The sequence below is a fragment of the Diabrotica undecimpunctata genome, chromosome 9 (genome assembly GCF_040954645.1).
Source record: "Diabrotica undecimpunctata isolate CICGRU chromosome 9, icDiaUnde3, whole genome shotgun sequence".
NCBI classification, from domain to species: domain Eukaryota; kingdom Metazoa; phylum Arthropoda; class Insecta; order Coleoptera; family Chrysomelidae; genus Diabrotica; species Diabrotica undecimpunctata.
The window spans coordinates 11,273,036-11,287,821 of record NC_092811.1 but is presented as its reverse complement, the minus strand read 5'-3'; the positions used below and the strand labels follow the sequence as shown (position 1 = coordinate 11,287,821).

At 33.2% G+C, this 14,786-nt stretch overlaps 1 protein-coding gene across 10 annotated transcripts in view; it reads left to right on the top strand.

The window, feature by feature from the left end:
• pHCl-1 (pH-sensitive chloride channel 1) overlaps positions 1-14,786 on the top strand; it is a 446,892-nt gene that overhangs the window by 350,533 nt on the left and 81,573 nt on the right. For all 10 annotated transcript variants that reach the window (XM_072542726.1, XM_072542735.1, XM_072542734.1 and 7 more), the window contains exon 9: positions 13,788-13,940. In XM_072542726.1, coding sequence (XP_072398827.1) covers positions 13,788-13,940 — 153 coding nt within the window. The remainder of the gene's footprint in view (positions 1-13,787; positions 13,941-14,786) is intronic.

Sequence of the window (14,786 nt, the reverse complement as noted above, 5' to 3'; positions counted from 1 at the left end):
AAATCCCGCTTGTTCTTCGGGTTGTTTGTCTTTGATATCATTTTCTATCAGGTTTCGTAGTACTTTTGAGTATAGTCGGCCTATAGTAGCAATCACTGCGATCCCTCTATAGTTTTTAGGATCCATCTTTGTGCTGTCTCTAGTACATAACTTACAAATTATTTCTTTAATTACTATCTAAGTTCATTCTAGATTACCTTCGCCTCTCCTATATTTAATATCATCTCAATATATTTATATATATATATATATATATATATATATATATATATATATATATATATATATAATACATTTTTTCCAAACTGAAAATAAATCTTAAAAACTTTCTCTATTATTTGAGCTTACATAGACACCATTGTATAAAGTTTTCTGCTATATTTTTATATTTATCAGATTGTCCCTTAAATGTGTTTTCTCGGCCCGACTTGTTTTCCGAGATCTCCCTAGGTCCGATCTTCTTATTTTCTGTCCTAATCTTTTGTGCATTGTTCTCGACAGAACTATCTGATTTATTCCAGTCAGTAATGTATTCAGCAATTTGTTCGCTATATTTTTATATAAAATTTTCTCTCAGGTCTCATAAATTCTTGCTGACTTAAATTCGTTTGAATATTTCACCGCAGACAGTTCGTGTAGTGTTATTTACGTTTCTTTACTAACTCAAATGATTTTTTTAAATTGGTTTTGTTTTTTAATGCAAACTGTTTATTTACAAACTAATTTGTATATACAAAGTAAAACTGTAAAGTAGAATGTCGGAAATATTTTATTGATCTATAATTTTCTAACCATTGTCTCTTTTAGTTTTAAAATCATAGTAAATTCACAAGCGTATTAATAAACTTTTACATAAACTATAAATATATACATAAACTATAAATTTCCGTATAAACTGCAACTTGCATTTTGCTTAAAAATATTTCTTGTGTAATGTTTCGCTTTTTTTGCTTTTTACCACGTTCCTCTCCTCTATTTTCTAAAATTATCGTCCATCTTCATCCTACTTAAGTTTTTTCTCTTTTTCCAGGTGATATCTATTCTGTTATTTTTCTTATTGAGTTTGCTTTGGCAATTTGGTTACTTGCATTATTAATTACAACAAGTTATAATGCTCGCCCTTCATGACATGTCCCAAATATGGCAGTTTTCTGACTTTACTTGTATTTAAAACCTCTTTATCTTTTCCCATTCTTCTCAACACCTCGACATTCGTGACTCTATCCACCCAACTTATTCTTAATATCCTTCTGTAGGCCCATAACTCGAAGGCTTCTGTCCGAAACATCTTTCTTTAATGTCCAAGCCTCTAACCCATAAAATAATACGGAGAACACGTAGCATCTCAGAAGTCTTATCCTTAAAGAAATTGAAATGGCCCTGCTGCAGAGTACTTTTTTCAGTTTGTTGAAAGAATTTCTTGCCTGTCCTATTCTTGCCTTAATCTTTTCTGTATACTCATTCTTTTCGTTAATTATTGTACCCAGATATATATATTTTTCAACTTTTTAAATTTGTTCTCCATGTATTGTTATGTTTTGTAATTACCATAAATTGTGTCTTTTTTGTGTTTAGGGACAGTCCGTTTTCTTCACTGACTTCTACCACTCTGTCAACCATTTGTTGTAAATCCTGAAGACATTCCGCTAATAAAATAGTGTCGTCGGCAAACTGTATATTATTGATTGGTCGGCCATTTACTTTTATTCCCATGGTTAGTTCTAGTGCTTCCTGGATTATTTCCTCTGAATACAAATTGAACAAAGTAGGAGACAGGACACGGTCTCTAAGGTGGGTAGGCCATGTTATGCGGATGGAGCAAACCGACCCAGCTAGAAAAACGCTCCTTGATAGACCTATTGGTCAAAGAAGAAGAGGAAGACCCAGAACAAGATTCCTAGATAACATCGATGAAGACATGAGAAATATGGAAATACGTGCTTGGCGGAGGAAGGCGATGGATAGGGACGACTGGAGAAAAATTATTGGGGAGGCTAGGACCCACACAGGGTTGTAAAGCCAAAATGATGATGAGGAGACAGGACACAGCCCTGCCTGACTGCCTGACGCCCCTCTCAATCTGTATTTCATTTGAAAAGACGTTGTTCTCTTTTACCACAGCGATCTGATTATAATAGATAGCGCTAATGATATTGATGTCTCTCATATATAAGTTTTTCTTTTTTTCTTTTCAAGTAATTCGTTAAGACGGTTATGTCTGACCTTATCGAAGGCTTTGTTGTAATCCAAGAAACACGTAGATACTGGCTGATTAACATGCATGTACCTTTACACAAGTACATTCACAGCGAACAGGGCTTCCTTCGTTCCCAGTGCATTTTGTAATCCAAATTTTGTGTCACTTATATCCTGCTCAAGTTTGTTGTGTACTCTCCGGTGTATAATTTTTAAAAATATTTTGAGCATATGGCTCATTAAACTGTGTTAGTGTAGCGATGGTCTATTCGACATTCTGTCAATGCTGTGAACATATTCTGATGGCCTATGATATCGAATGCTTTCTCGTAGTCGAAACATATCATTGCTGATAAAGTGCTAATGGTTTGTTGTATTCTGCAGACTTCTATATCAGATTCTTTATCACTAGTAAGTAGTCGTTAGTGCTGTATCCCGATCTAAATCCAGCTTGTTCTCTAGGCTGATAATCTTCTTTTGATAATTTTTGTGAAAAGTTTATACATGTGTAAAAGCAAACGGATAGGACGGTTGTTTTTTAGATCTAGATGTCTCCTTGCTTGTGTAACAAAATAATGACTGCATTGTTCCATTAAGCAGGAGTTTTTTCTTGCTGGATGCATTTGGTGAAAATCTTAGCCAAAGTCTGGATAATTTTTCCTTTGATCACTACTCCGTCATTGCCAGGGGATTTGTTATTTTTGATTTCTAAAAGTGACATTTTGATTTCGTATGGATTTATTTCTGACATTAATTCTGATCCCTGGTTTGTGATTTTGGGCAGTGGCTGATCTTACCTTTCGTCGGTGCTCTCATACATTTCGCGATAAACGGATTCGACAACCTCAAGGATTTTGGTTCTATCAGTAATAATGTTTCTGACTTTACTTTTTATTTTGTACATATTTTTGTTGCCTATGTTGTTTTTGCCTTAAAACTTTTAAACTCTTGTTTTCTTGGATTATTTAAGTTATTTCTATTGTATTGTTTTCTCTTACGTCTTTTCGGATTGACCGGTAGATATTTGTATTTAATTTCATTTCATTTCATTTCTTTATTGTTGTCTAGTTGGAGCTGTATTTTTCCGTCAGCTGTCTTCTTTTACCTATTAGCTTTTTGGTATTTTGGCTTAGTTTTTCTTTATGGGTCTGAACGGTCAAGCGGGACTCCCTTTCCGTTTCTTTTAGAGCCCTCGTTATTCCAATATTTGCTTGATCTACATCTTCTGTTTCATCTTGTAAGTCTTGTATATGTCTGCTCAGCGTATCTTCATACAGATCGCTGTTTTCTAAGGAATCCATTTCTTTTTTTCTTGTTTTTATGATCATGTTTGCTTTTTTCAATTTGACATTTAAAAGGATCTTAGCTCAGATTAATCTGTAGTCGCTTCCTATTGAAAATTTGTTGAGTACTTCGATATCTTTAATTATTTATTTTCTGTTTGTTATAATATAATCTATTTAATTTTTTGATACTGAATAACTTCAAAACTATTTGGCACCGAGAAGTTTTATTTATTTAAAACCGTCGGTCGTGAATACATGAAATACTAAGTGGTACATATGGTTGAACTTGTATTGAAGTGAGAATTCCAATATTTAGGCAAAAGAGGGACTTGATTTATCTGGACAAAGATAAATCCAGCATTGTTAAAAACATCAAATTTGATATCTTTATATTGCAGAATAGGCGTATCCCGGTTTTTTGAACAATTTACGAATTATCCATTTAAGCAATAATTAGGCATTTGTGTAAAAAAAAAGTTTTTGACAAATCCTTGTATAACGATACAAATCGCAACAATTAATTTAAATTAAACAAAAATCTCTAGTGTATCATAAAACGTATCCCGCATAGTAAGTCATGTACGGTAATAATTTCGTATTGATCCCGTTGTTCGAAAACTAACGAGGACTATTTCACGTAGGAATACAAACTCATTATTCTGCATTTCAGTTATGAAACTGAGTTACCAGGATTGCAATACTTAACGTGATTAAAATCAAACTTTGTTATTGGAAAACAAACTGGTGTTCGAGTTTCTCCAGTGCATTAATTGTGGCTAATACAAATTAAGTTTGAGCGAAGATACGGTGCTCCGAGGATCAATACTCACGAGCCAATACTGCGATGTCGATCGTAAAATGGGGAGATGCACTTTAATCTTGAGTTTTATTTACTTTTCGGTACATGACGTTCATATTTAAAAGGTGGAGATTGGAGTCTCTGCCGTTAAAGAGTTGCTAACAAACATATAAAGAGAAAATTCCCAGCGGTTGGCTGTATACTGTAGTTTAAAAAAACTTACAAGAAAGTATAAAATTTCTTCTGTAATTAGTATGTTAAATTAATATGGAAAATGTCCAAACAGTGTTTTAAAAACGATTTTCCTTTTGATTGATATCCTTGGTTATTGATCAGATAATCAGATTATTATTATATACATAGATCGATTATGGAAGTAGATGTTTTCGATGGTTTGTATAATATTGATTGGTATGTTTCTTTTATACAGTACATGTAAGACGTCTTCGACTTGGATGCGATCGAAAGCCTTTGTCAGGTCTATAAAACATAGACATGCTGGTTTATTGTACTTGATGGCCTTTTCTGTCTTAGTACAAATATGGCGTCTACACAGGATCTTCTGGATCTGAATCCTTGTTGTTAATCTGATAAAATTGTTAGTTTTTAAATTATCTAATTAATGCAAAGAGATAAAATGTTAACTGATAATAAAAAATGTGGTATTATTAATTACTTGAACACTTGAGAAAACGCTTTAAACGGTTTAACCCTTTCGAGACGGTTTTTTTTAACGAGTTTTAAAAACATATTTTTGTGGTTTTTTATTTTTATATACACAAATATACCCTTTTTTAACAAAAAATGTTAATGAAAACGTTAGGGTATTCGTGGGGGTAGTGGTACACATATGTACCATTAATCTTGTGTATTGATACATATGTGTACCAACAGTCCCACATAAAAATATTATTATATACCACATAATATATTTGTATTACTTTATTACTCAAAAATACAAAACAATTACTCAAAAATACAAAATATTATTTACGGTGATATACTGCGAAACAGTTTTTACATAAAGGAATGTCACACTCTTCGCAAAGGGTTTTTGTACGTGTTTGAGTTTTATTATCAGTGCACATTTTACATCGTCTTCTTGTGCTTCCTTCAATTGGAAGATGTAATGATACACTCTCGAAACGTTTTCTTTTCATAGATATTCTTCCCTTCTTAAATAAACGTCGTATAGCAGCTATTTTTTGTCCTTCAGCTATCATTTCTTCTGCCAGAGGTACCAAAAATTGAATCAGAGGAATTTTTTTCTTATTTTTTTCATTATAAATAATCCATGAGTTTACAACTGACATCATAAGTAAGCGATGGAATACTTTTTTCCACCATTTGTTTGATTTACGATCTAAATCGTACAATCCTACCATTTGGTCTGCTAGATTAACCCCACCCATAATTTTCCTGTAGCACGCTATCATTTCTGGACAGGACACATTTACTTTCGAACCATCTCTCATGGTTTTATTGATAGATGAAACACTGTCATTATGGCAATTACTCAGCATCAAGACTTCCTTGGTGTCCTGCCATTTCACAAACATTAGTCCGTTTTCACTGCACTGAAATACCCATTCACCTCTTTGCAATTTATCTTTTATTTTTGGCAAGTTTTTTCTATTTTGGTTACAGGTCCCTATTGCTGCGTACTCTATATTTTCCAACAGACAAACCGAAGTAAAAAAACGATCAAAGCAAAAGGGTATATCTCTTTCTTTTGCTGTGGAAACAAGTTTGTTCACTACACGTTCCCCAAGAGTTCCTTCTACATATTCAGTTTCGCGACCTGTGTAGATGTTGAAGTCGTAGGTATATCCAGTAAACGAGTCTGACCTAAGTCACATTTTGATTCCCCTTTTTACTGGTTTCAGCGGCATATACTGTTTGAGTGACGATCGACCTTTGAATTTCGTCATGGACTCGTCGATACTTTGAAAACTGCTGTCTTGTCGATATTTTTGAAAGGTACCTTTCAAGCATTGTACAACGTCATCAATGTAATACGTTTTTGAGGCTTCTGTTGGTTTCTTTGGTAATGCAAAATACATTTTTGACGATATAACTTTGAATCTGTCACGGGATATTGCATTTTGAATTGAAACGTTTCCCAGTGAAGGATGAGTTGACCAATAATTACTGATTTCTGGTACACGGTTGTAGCACATAACTAGCATACAACCAAGAACTATTTGAATTTCTCCTAAGTCAGTTTCTTTCAGACGAGCGTTTCTTCTTGACTGCTTACATATTTCAATCCTTTCATTAGTGCATTGAGCAATATACATATACAAAGAACGTGGAAACAACTTTTTGAAATATTGGTATGGCGTCAAGTTAGATTGTATGCCAGCATCCAATGTACAACTACGTTGACTTGAAATTTGTTTTTTCGGAGCAAAACCTTCATTTGGTGTTGACCACAACACAAAAGAACTACTAGGTGTGGCAGTTTCTTGTAAAGTTTCCTGTGTATCACGAACTTCTAACTCTGATTCTGATTCTTCATCAGAAGTTTCGTGAAAATTATCTTTGCAGTCCTCGTCTGATTCCGATTCATCATCAGAAGGCTTATACATGTCATCACTACTTCCAGACTCGGAAAATGACAATTCTGCATAATATTGAAGTTCTTTCTGTGTAAGTGGCCTTTTCTTATCCATATCTAAAAATGACATGAATAAGACTAATGGTACACTTACATACCGTACTATAAGACTATTGGTACTTATTAGTACCATAGATTTTAAAAACAGTCAAATGTTTATTTTACTATAAATAAATAACAATCTAAATATACTTACTATAAAAAGACACAAAAACAAACAGTCTGTAAAATGATATAATACAATTTAACTATAATTTGTATCAAAAAGCAATGTATTTATGCTGACTGTAGCAACCAACACATCTAAAACTCGCAAATTCTAGGTTAACTAAAATATTTTACGCGGCTACACGTGAACGTGACTCAAACGATGCAATGGAGAACTGACTGGTACATTTTTAAATAATATTTAACGGCAAAATATCACTTTAGGCTTGTATGCAAACATAGTGGTACACATATGTACCTGGAGTCTCGAAAGGGTTAAGTCAGTTAACTATTTGATGATCGCTGAATAGAAACTATACTGCAAATAGTACTAATGGGGTTTGCATGTACAAAAGCATCGTGTATAGTCATAATTGGTATATCTACAACACTAAAGTCTTTAAATGCACTTTTAAATGATACTTTAATTTCACATGAGTAAAATTAGACATGTATCCCATTTTCATTGCTTTCTTCTTCTTCATGTACCATGCCCTCTCAGAACATTGGTTACCATCATAGCTATCTTAATTTTATTCACTGCCACCCTAAATAGCATGCTTGTATCAACACCATACCAATATCGCAAGTTCTTCAACCATGAGGTTCTTCTTCGTCCTGGACTGCGTTTGCCTGCTATTTTTCCTTGCATGATATTTTGTAGCAACCTATATTTGGGACCTCTCATTACATGTCCGAAATACTCCAGCTTTCTCTGCTTGATGCTTTTTATGATCTCAGTAGTCTTGCTGAGACGTTTGAGTATTGTGGAGTTTAGAATCTTCTCTGCCCAGGAAACTTTTAAAATTTTTCTATAGCACCACATTTCGAAAGCCTCAAGGCGATTTAGATCGATTTTATTAACAGTCCAGGACTCGACACCATCAAGTAACACCGAGAACACGTAGCAGCAAAGTAGGCGGATCCTCAATGCCAATTTTAGGTCTCTGTTACATAACACCTTGGACATTCTTCTAAAAGCCGCTCTAGCCTGCTCTATCCTAGATCTAATTTCGCCGTGACTTTCTGCTTTACAATTTAATTGCTGTTCAAGGTAAACGATTTTATCAACTTGCTCAAGTTTGGTATTATTTACATTATAGACGGTTTTATATGCTGTTGTTTACTTATTACGAGTATTTTGGTTTTCCGTATGTTCAGATCCATTGTTTGATTCCAATATAAATTTGCAATTATTCGAACATTTCTGCCATCCAAGCTAATGTATTTTAGAACTTCAATCAATATAGACTGCTTAACACGATCAAATACCTTTTGGAAGTCAATAAAACAACAGTATATGTCTACAGATATATCTCGATATCTTTGAGCAAGTACGTTCATTTTGACGATTCATAAGCTTTGACCTGCCTTGTAAATTTCTCACACAGATTACTGTTGTTACGATTTTATTCAAGCCCTCATCGACATTTCACCAGTATTTTCCCAAATTAAATTTTCGTTCAGTTGTCTTTGAACTGATTGCTTAACTTTCTGATCTTGTAATCGGGCTGTATTAATTTTTTGCGAGACTTTCTTTTGATCACCTTTTTTAATTTTAATTGGGTTACAGCTATTATGCGATTGTGATCAGACTCAATGTCAGCACCTGGATAAGTTTTAACTGATTTAATGCAGTTTCTAAATCGATTTTTTATTATAATGAAGTCGATTTGGTTCCTAATAATTTTGTCTTCTGATTCTGCATTCGACTTCCAGGTGTAAAGTCTTCTCGGTAGTAGTTTAAAGTGAGTACTCGATATAATGAAATCGTGTTTTTGTCAGAACTGGACAAGTAAATCTCCACGTTCGTTTCTGTTTCCCAAGCCATAATCCCCCACAATGTTCAAACAGCGTCCTTTGCCGACTTTAGCGTTAAAATCTCCGGGGACTATGGTATTTTCTGCTCCTTTGACAAGATCTAGAGCATCAGTAAGATCTTTGTAAAATGCTTCTAATTTATCTTAATCGCTGGATAATGTTGGAGCATAGACCTGAATTACATTGGTAATGAACGGCTTTGAACTAAATTTCACTAGCAATACTCTGTCAGATATTGGGAAATGTCATTTATTGCTTTAGTTCACCTAATATGAGACCATATTAATACCACCATTATCATCATCATTATCATTATTATCATCGTCAGTTGGCGCTACAGCCCCTTGTGAGCCCTAGCCTACCTCCAAACATTATTTTATCCTTCCCCTTTTTAATATCCTTTAACTGTCTCTATATATTACAAAATCCTTAATTTTCTTTGTCAGAACGTCAGCCAAAACTCTAATGACAGCATTTTGGCTGTATAGATAGTGACTTTATCAGGCAACTTATATTTATACTGTTGTCCAGGATTCTGATGATACACTGCGCATATAGTGTTACTTTGAACTATCAGTAAATATTCAATATTAATTAGGCCATGTTTTCTCAATTTCTTCATTAAACATGGAACCATGACATCATTTACAAATTCTATCTTGATTTTTATTGGGAACAATACAGAGAGCTTTTCAATAAACGGGAGAGGGGGCACATGTGGATAAATTTCAAAAAAAAATTTATACCGCAAAATGAGATTCATTGTAAAGTATCGGTTCTTCAATGTAAGATTCACATATATGTGAGTCTTTGTGTACATTTAAAGTAGATGTAATTAGTTCACATGTGCTCCTAAGAGTGGCATATGTGGACAAGACAATATTTTCTACAGGAAACATACGGACATAGCTTTTGATGGAAACAAAATAACATTTTTTTATAAGTGCAATTTTTAATTTATTTAATATGATACATTAAATTGCTCCATATTATACCCATGAAAATTAACGGTAAACCTCAAAAAGAAGCTAGATCTGGCTGTCCCAATTTTTTTTTTTTTTCAGGAGCTGGCAATTTTCTCATATCGTTTCGCAATATCATTTGCAGAAATATGACTCTCATCGTTCTGATCTGGAAATACAAAATTTTGTCGCGACGTCATTTTTAAAAAAATTACTAGAAATTCTGACTCTTCAGTTCCTTTTCGATCTGACCAACAAAGAATGTGAGTGTTTTTTTTGTAGCAAATTTAATGAGAATAAAATATCCTTTCTGGATATTCCTAAGATCCAATCCAAAATCTTTACCATCTTCAGTCTCAACTTCCGTAAGACTATCATCTGATTCTTGGAATTATTTTTAATTGCGCTTTCTGATGTCTCCTCATTAATAACTTTACGAATATGGGATTTGGATTTTTTCTTTGATATATTCCTCGCCTTTCTTTCCTGAGCCCGTTTCTCTTTTTCCTCCTTTTCTCTTATTTCTTTTTCTAATCTATTTTTTTCTAGTGTAGCGGTCAGAATGGTTGAAATCTTTTCTTTCTTCGTTTCTTAGAACTTATTCTTACGGCCTTTGGGTAAGCCAAGTAAGTTTTATGTCCAGAGTAAGTTTTACATTGGAAATAATTACAATTTCGGAACTTTGTTTTTCGGTAGTTAAAACAGGTTGACAATTAATGTTGACTTGTGATTGAATATTTGCCGATGATAATGTAGAAGGCATTTCGGAATTAAAGAGTATACTGCAATTTATTTACATATTTATTTTAAGGGTAGAACCATTTACAATAAAATACAACAAATAGTAAAAAGTAAAGATCATGTACAATAAACATCAAGACAATAACAAAGAAATAATTAAACAGTAAAAATTTGTACATTAAAACAGTATATCAAATCACAAAAGTTAAACAAAAAAATATCACATATCTAGATTAATAATTAGATTCCCAAGTTGTCTTTTGAAAACAATAATATTTGGACAGAATGGATCCAATAGGAGGTCATTACAAGAGCTAAGCATTCTTAACAAGGGAAAATGATGAGCATAATCAGTCCTATGAAAAGGAATATAAAATAGTGCAGTGTGTCGAGTTCTATGTATTGTGTTTAAGTGTACATTGGCTAATAACGGAGGACAATTAATAACATTGTTTTGAATTTTAAACAAAAATAACATATCAGCTCTCAAACTGCGGTTCTTCAATGTAGCAATGTTAACTTGAGACATTATTATAGAATATTCTATGAAATAATTTTCGGAATTGCTTATACTAATATGTGCCTTAAAAGCAAAAGATCTAAAAAGTTCCTCTGAACGCTCTCCAATCTATCAATACCAAACAACAGAGCAGCAACCAAGACCTGAGCGTACCAGAGAGCAATACAATAATTTGAATTCAATAGGGGAGAGATCATGACTGTTACGATAAATAAAACCAAGATTACGAAATCCTGTTTCCTTAATTTTAAGAAAATGGCTTCTAAATGTCAATACACAATCCAATAATACACCCAAATCTCTAATATCAGTAACTGAATCCAAGAGTACATCATTAAGAACATATCTATTAACTATTAGATTATTTATACGACCAAATGAAATACAAGAACATTTAGTTGGATTTAAGCTTAAACCATTTTGTTTTGACCATAAACATAAATTATTTACATCATCTTGCAAGAGATCTCTATCCGATTTATCATGGATAAAACGAAATAACTTAAGATCATCAGCAAATAGCAGAAAGTGTGAGTTTTTGATAGCCTTACCAATATCGTTAATGAACAAGTTAAAAAAAGGACAACAATAAGACCCTTGTGGTACACCAGAATAACAATGGAATTATTTTGAAATATAATCGTTAATGCGAACTTGCTGTGTACGTCCCATCAGAAAAATTTTAATCCAATTAACAATAGGGTCACCAAAGCCAGATGCATGAAGTTTGTGGACCAAAAGATTATGATTAACCTGGTCAAAGGCCTTTGAGAAATCAGTGCAAATGCTGTCGACCTGAATTTTATTCTCAAATGCACCATCAATTGCAAAATGCATCAAAATTTAGACAATCATCAGTTGTGGTATATTGCTGCGATACATCACTGACTTCCGTAACTTCAGCTCCTACGAAATCGTCTGAGAAAAAAAATATTTTTATTAAAGGGAAACCCAGAAATAATATTTTTTCTAATAAATGCTTCGTCAAAGACTGGAGCTCTTAGATGTGCAATGTCATAAATTGTTATAGCTTTTCCCGGATGTGTAGACATCCATGAGTTGAATGCTGCCCGACAACGACCCTTTAAAAGGGTCAAATACACATACATCTAGAGGCTGCAAACGATGTGTTGTGTGTGGAGGAAACATTAAGAGTACTAAACCATTTTCCCTGCAATGCTGCCTTCTGTAGCTCCAGTCAGGAATGACTCTTTAAATCGCACTCGTGGGAAGATATAAACAGATGGAATAGCGTTTCCATTGGCAATGATTATTCCAACAAACGTCACTTGCTCACCTCTGTCTGCTCCAAGTGCTTGTCTTACTTGCTTATAGCCCTTATTTGTGACCACTTTTGGCATTTGCAGAACAGTGTTCACTTCGCTTTCATCTAGGTTCACGATTCTATCACTAGTAAATTTGTATATTTTGTAAACAGTCTCTAGGTGATCAAAAAACATGTCTACGTTAACTTTATTCAAACTGATCTTTCTGGCTAGACTCGTAGACTCCGGTTTTCGCAAAGATAAATTATTCTGACGCTTCATGAAACCTCTCATCTACTCAATTTCAGAAAAATAATTTTCCGACCATGACTTTGGCACATTTTTTTCAAGATTCAGAGCATACTCATATACGAATGTTCGAATTTGAAAGTAGGTTAATCCGTACTGTAACTTCAAAGATTGAAGAATATAATTTACTAGACTGTCCTCTTCTTCATTTAAAAAATCTGCTGTGTTGTATATTTTGATCAAAACTTTATTTCGGATATTTCTGTATTGTTTTTATTTTTTTTATTCAGTTTTTTTATTCTTTTATGTAATATGGACTTCTTCAATCCATTTTTTTCTGCTACGTTTCTGATTGATTCATTACCATTTTTTATATCGTAAATGAACTCAACTACTATGTTTTCGGGAATACTATTTCTATCAGTTTTTCTGATGCAGGTTCTAACCATTATTTCGAGCTGTAAGGTAAAAAAAAAGATATTTTAGGTTGTTTTGTTTTGAAAACACCTATGGGGTACAAGTGGACAGTCTCCACTTGTTTCCCTGTATGGTGTCCACATCTGCTTCGTATGCATAGTTTTTCAAAAGTACCGGATATCTGTTTTTTGGTTATAATTAGAACAAAACTGTAGAAACTTACCTGATATCAAATATGACAATATTCAAAATGCGATGCACTTTACAAGGAAACACAGAATGTCACTAAATAATACTACAGTCTCTAAAAAACTGTTTATTTACTTTTACGAGGCAAAAGTAACACAATCTCGTGACATAAACAAATGGCAACTGACATTGAATTTATTTCTTAGCATATCTCTAGTGCTGCCTAGGAGAGTGAGTTAGAAGCACTCGAAAAAAAATCTAGATAGAAAAAAATCAACTATCTGCTTGTGCCTCTGTCCACATGTGCCTTTACTTCTCCTAAATTAAAATAATAGCTAAAAATGAGGTAAAATTATTTGGTAAATAGAAAGTAGGAGCTTTATAAACAAGACTGGAGCAATAAGAAATAATGAAGCATGACATGAGAGTCAATATGAAAAATTTTTTGCGTAAAAGTATCATAAAGTAATTACTTAACAATTATTAACTTGTTTAATTATTGTTTTTGTTTACAGGAAATTACAGCTGTCTAATGGTAGAACTAATATTTACCAGAGATCGAGCCTTTTATTTTACGACAGTATTCATACCTGGTATAATATTGGTTACATCATCGTTCATAACCTTTTGGTTAGAATGGAATGCAGTACCTGCTAGAGTTATGATTGGTAAGTGTTCCCACACGTAGACATGACAACATAAAAAATAATAATTAAAGAAAATTAATAAAATAATTTGATTAAAAAAAATATAATATAAAATTAAAAATAAGAAATTTTGACACTTATCCTTATTTCAAAAAGATATAGAAGTACCTGTGGAATACTCAGTCGCGGAAAAAATTTAAATTGTCAAATGGTAATACCAATACTTTCACAAATTCAAGAACTATTTCCAGGTACATTTGAAAACCGACCGATTCCTACATTAAAAACGGTATCGCGTGTCATAAACAATTTTTAAAGTCAAGGACGCAACAACCATTGCAGTCAAAAATTACATTTTTGGTAAAATGGTCTATCTTGGCCTATTTTTGGTAAAACTTAGAAACAGAAACAGGTGCAACAAATATACTACCATCAAGAGGTAATATATATCGAGAAGTACGGCTACAGTTAAAAAAGTTTTGACGAAAAATGGTTATCTATCAGATAACATCAAAAAAACATTATGAGAGTTCCCAAAGAGAATATTCCAAGCATTCAGTTTTGTTACGCGGTAATGGATAAAGTTAATGGTACCCACAATTTGTGTCACAACATTGTGTTTACGGATGAGTCAACATTTCCAATAACACATTATCTAAATTTATCCCTTTTTCTTCTTCTTCGCGCGACTAGGATTACTCCTGTTTGTCTCCTTTGCCTCTTATTTTGTTTCAGTGGTTGTTGACTGTACATTATCTTTCCACCTTTTTGGCGGCCTTCCAACGGGTCTTCTGCTATACGGCTTGTTGTTTTTACAGATGTTTGCTAATCTATCTGGTCCCATTTTCTTTAGTTTTTTTTTTTCTT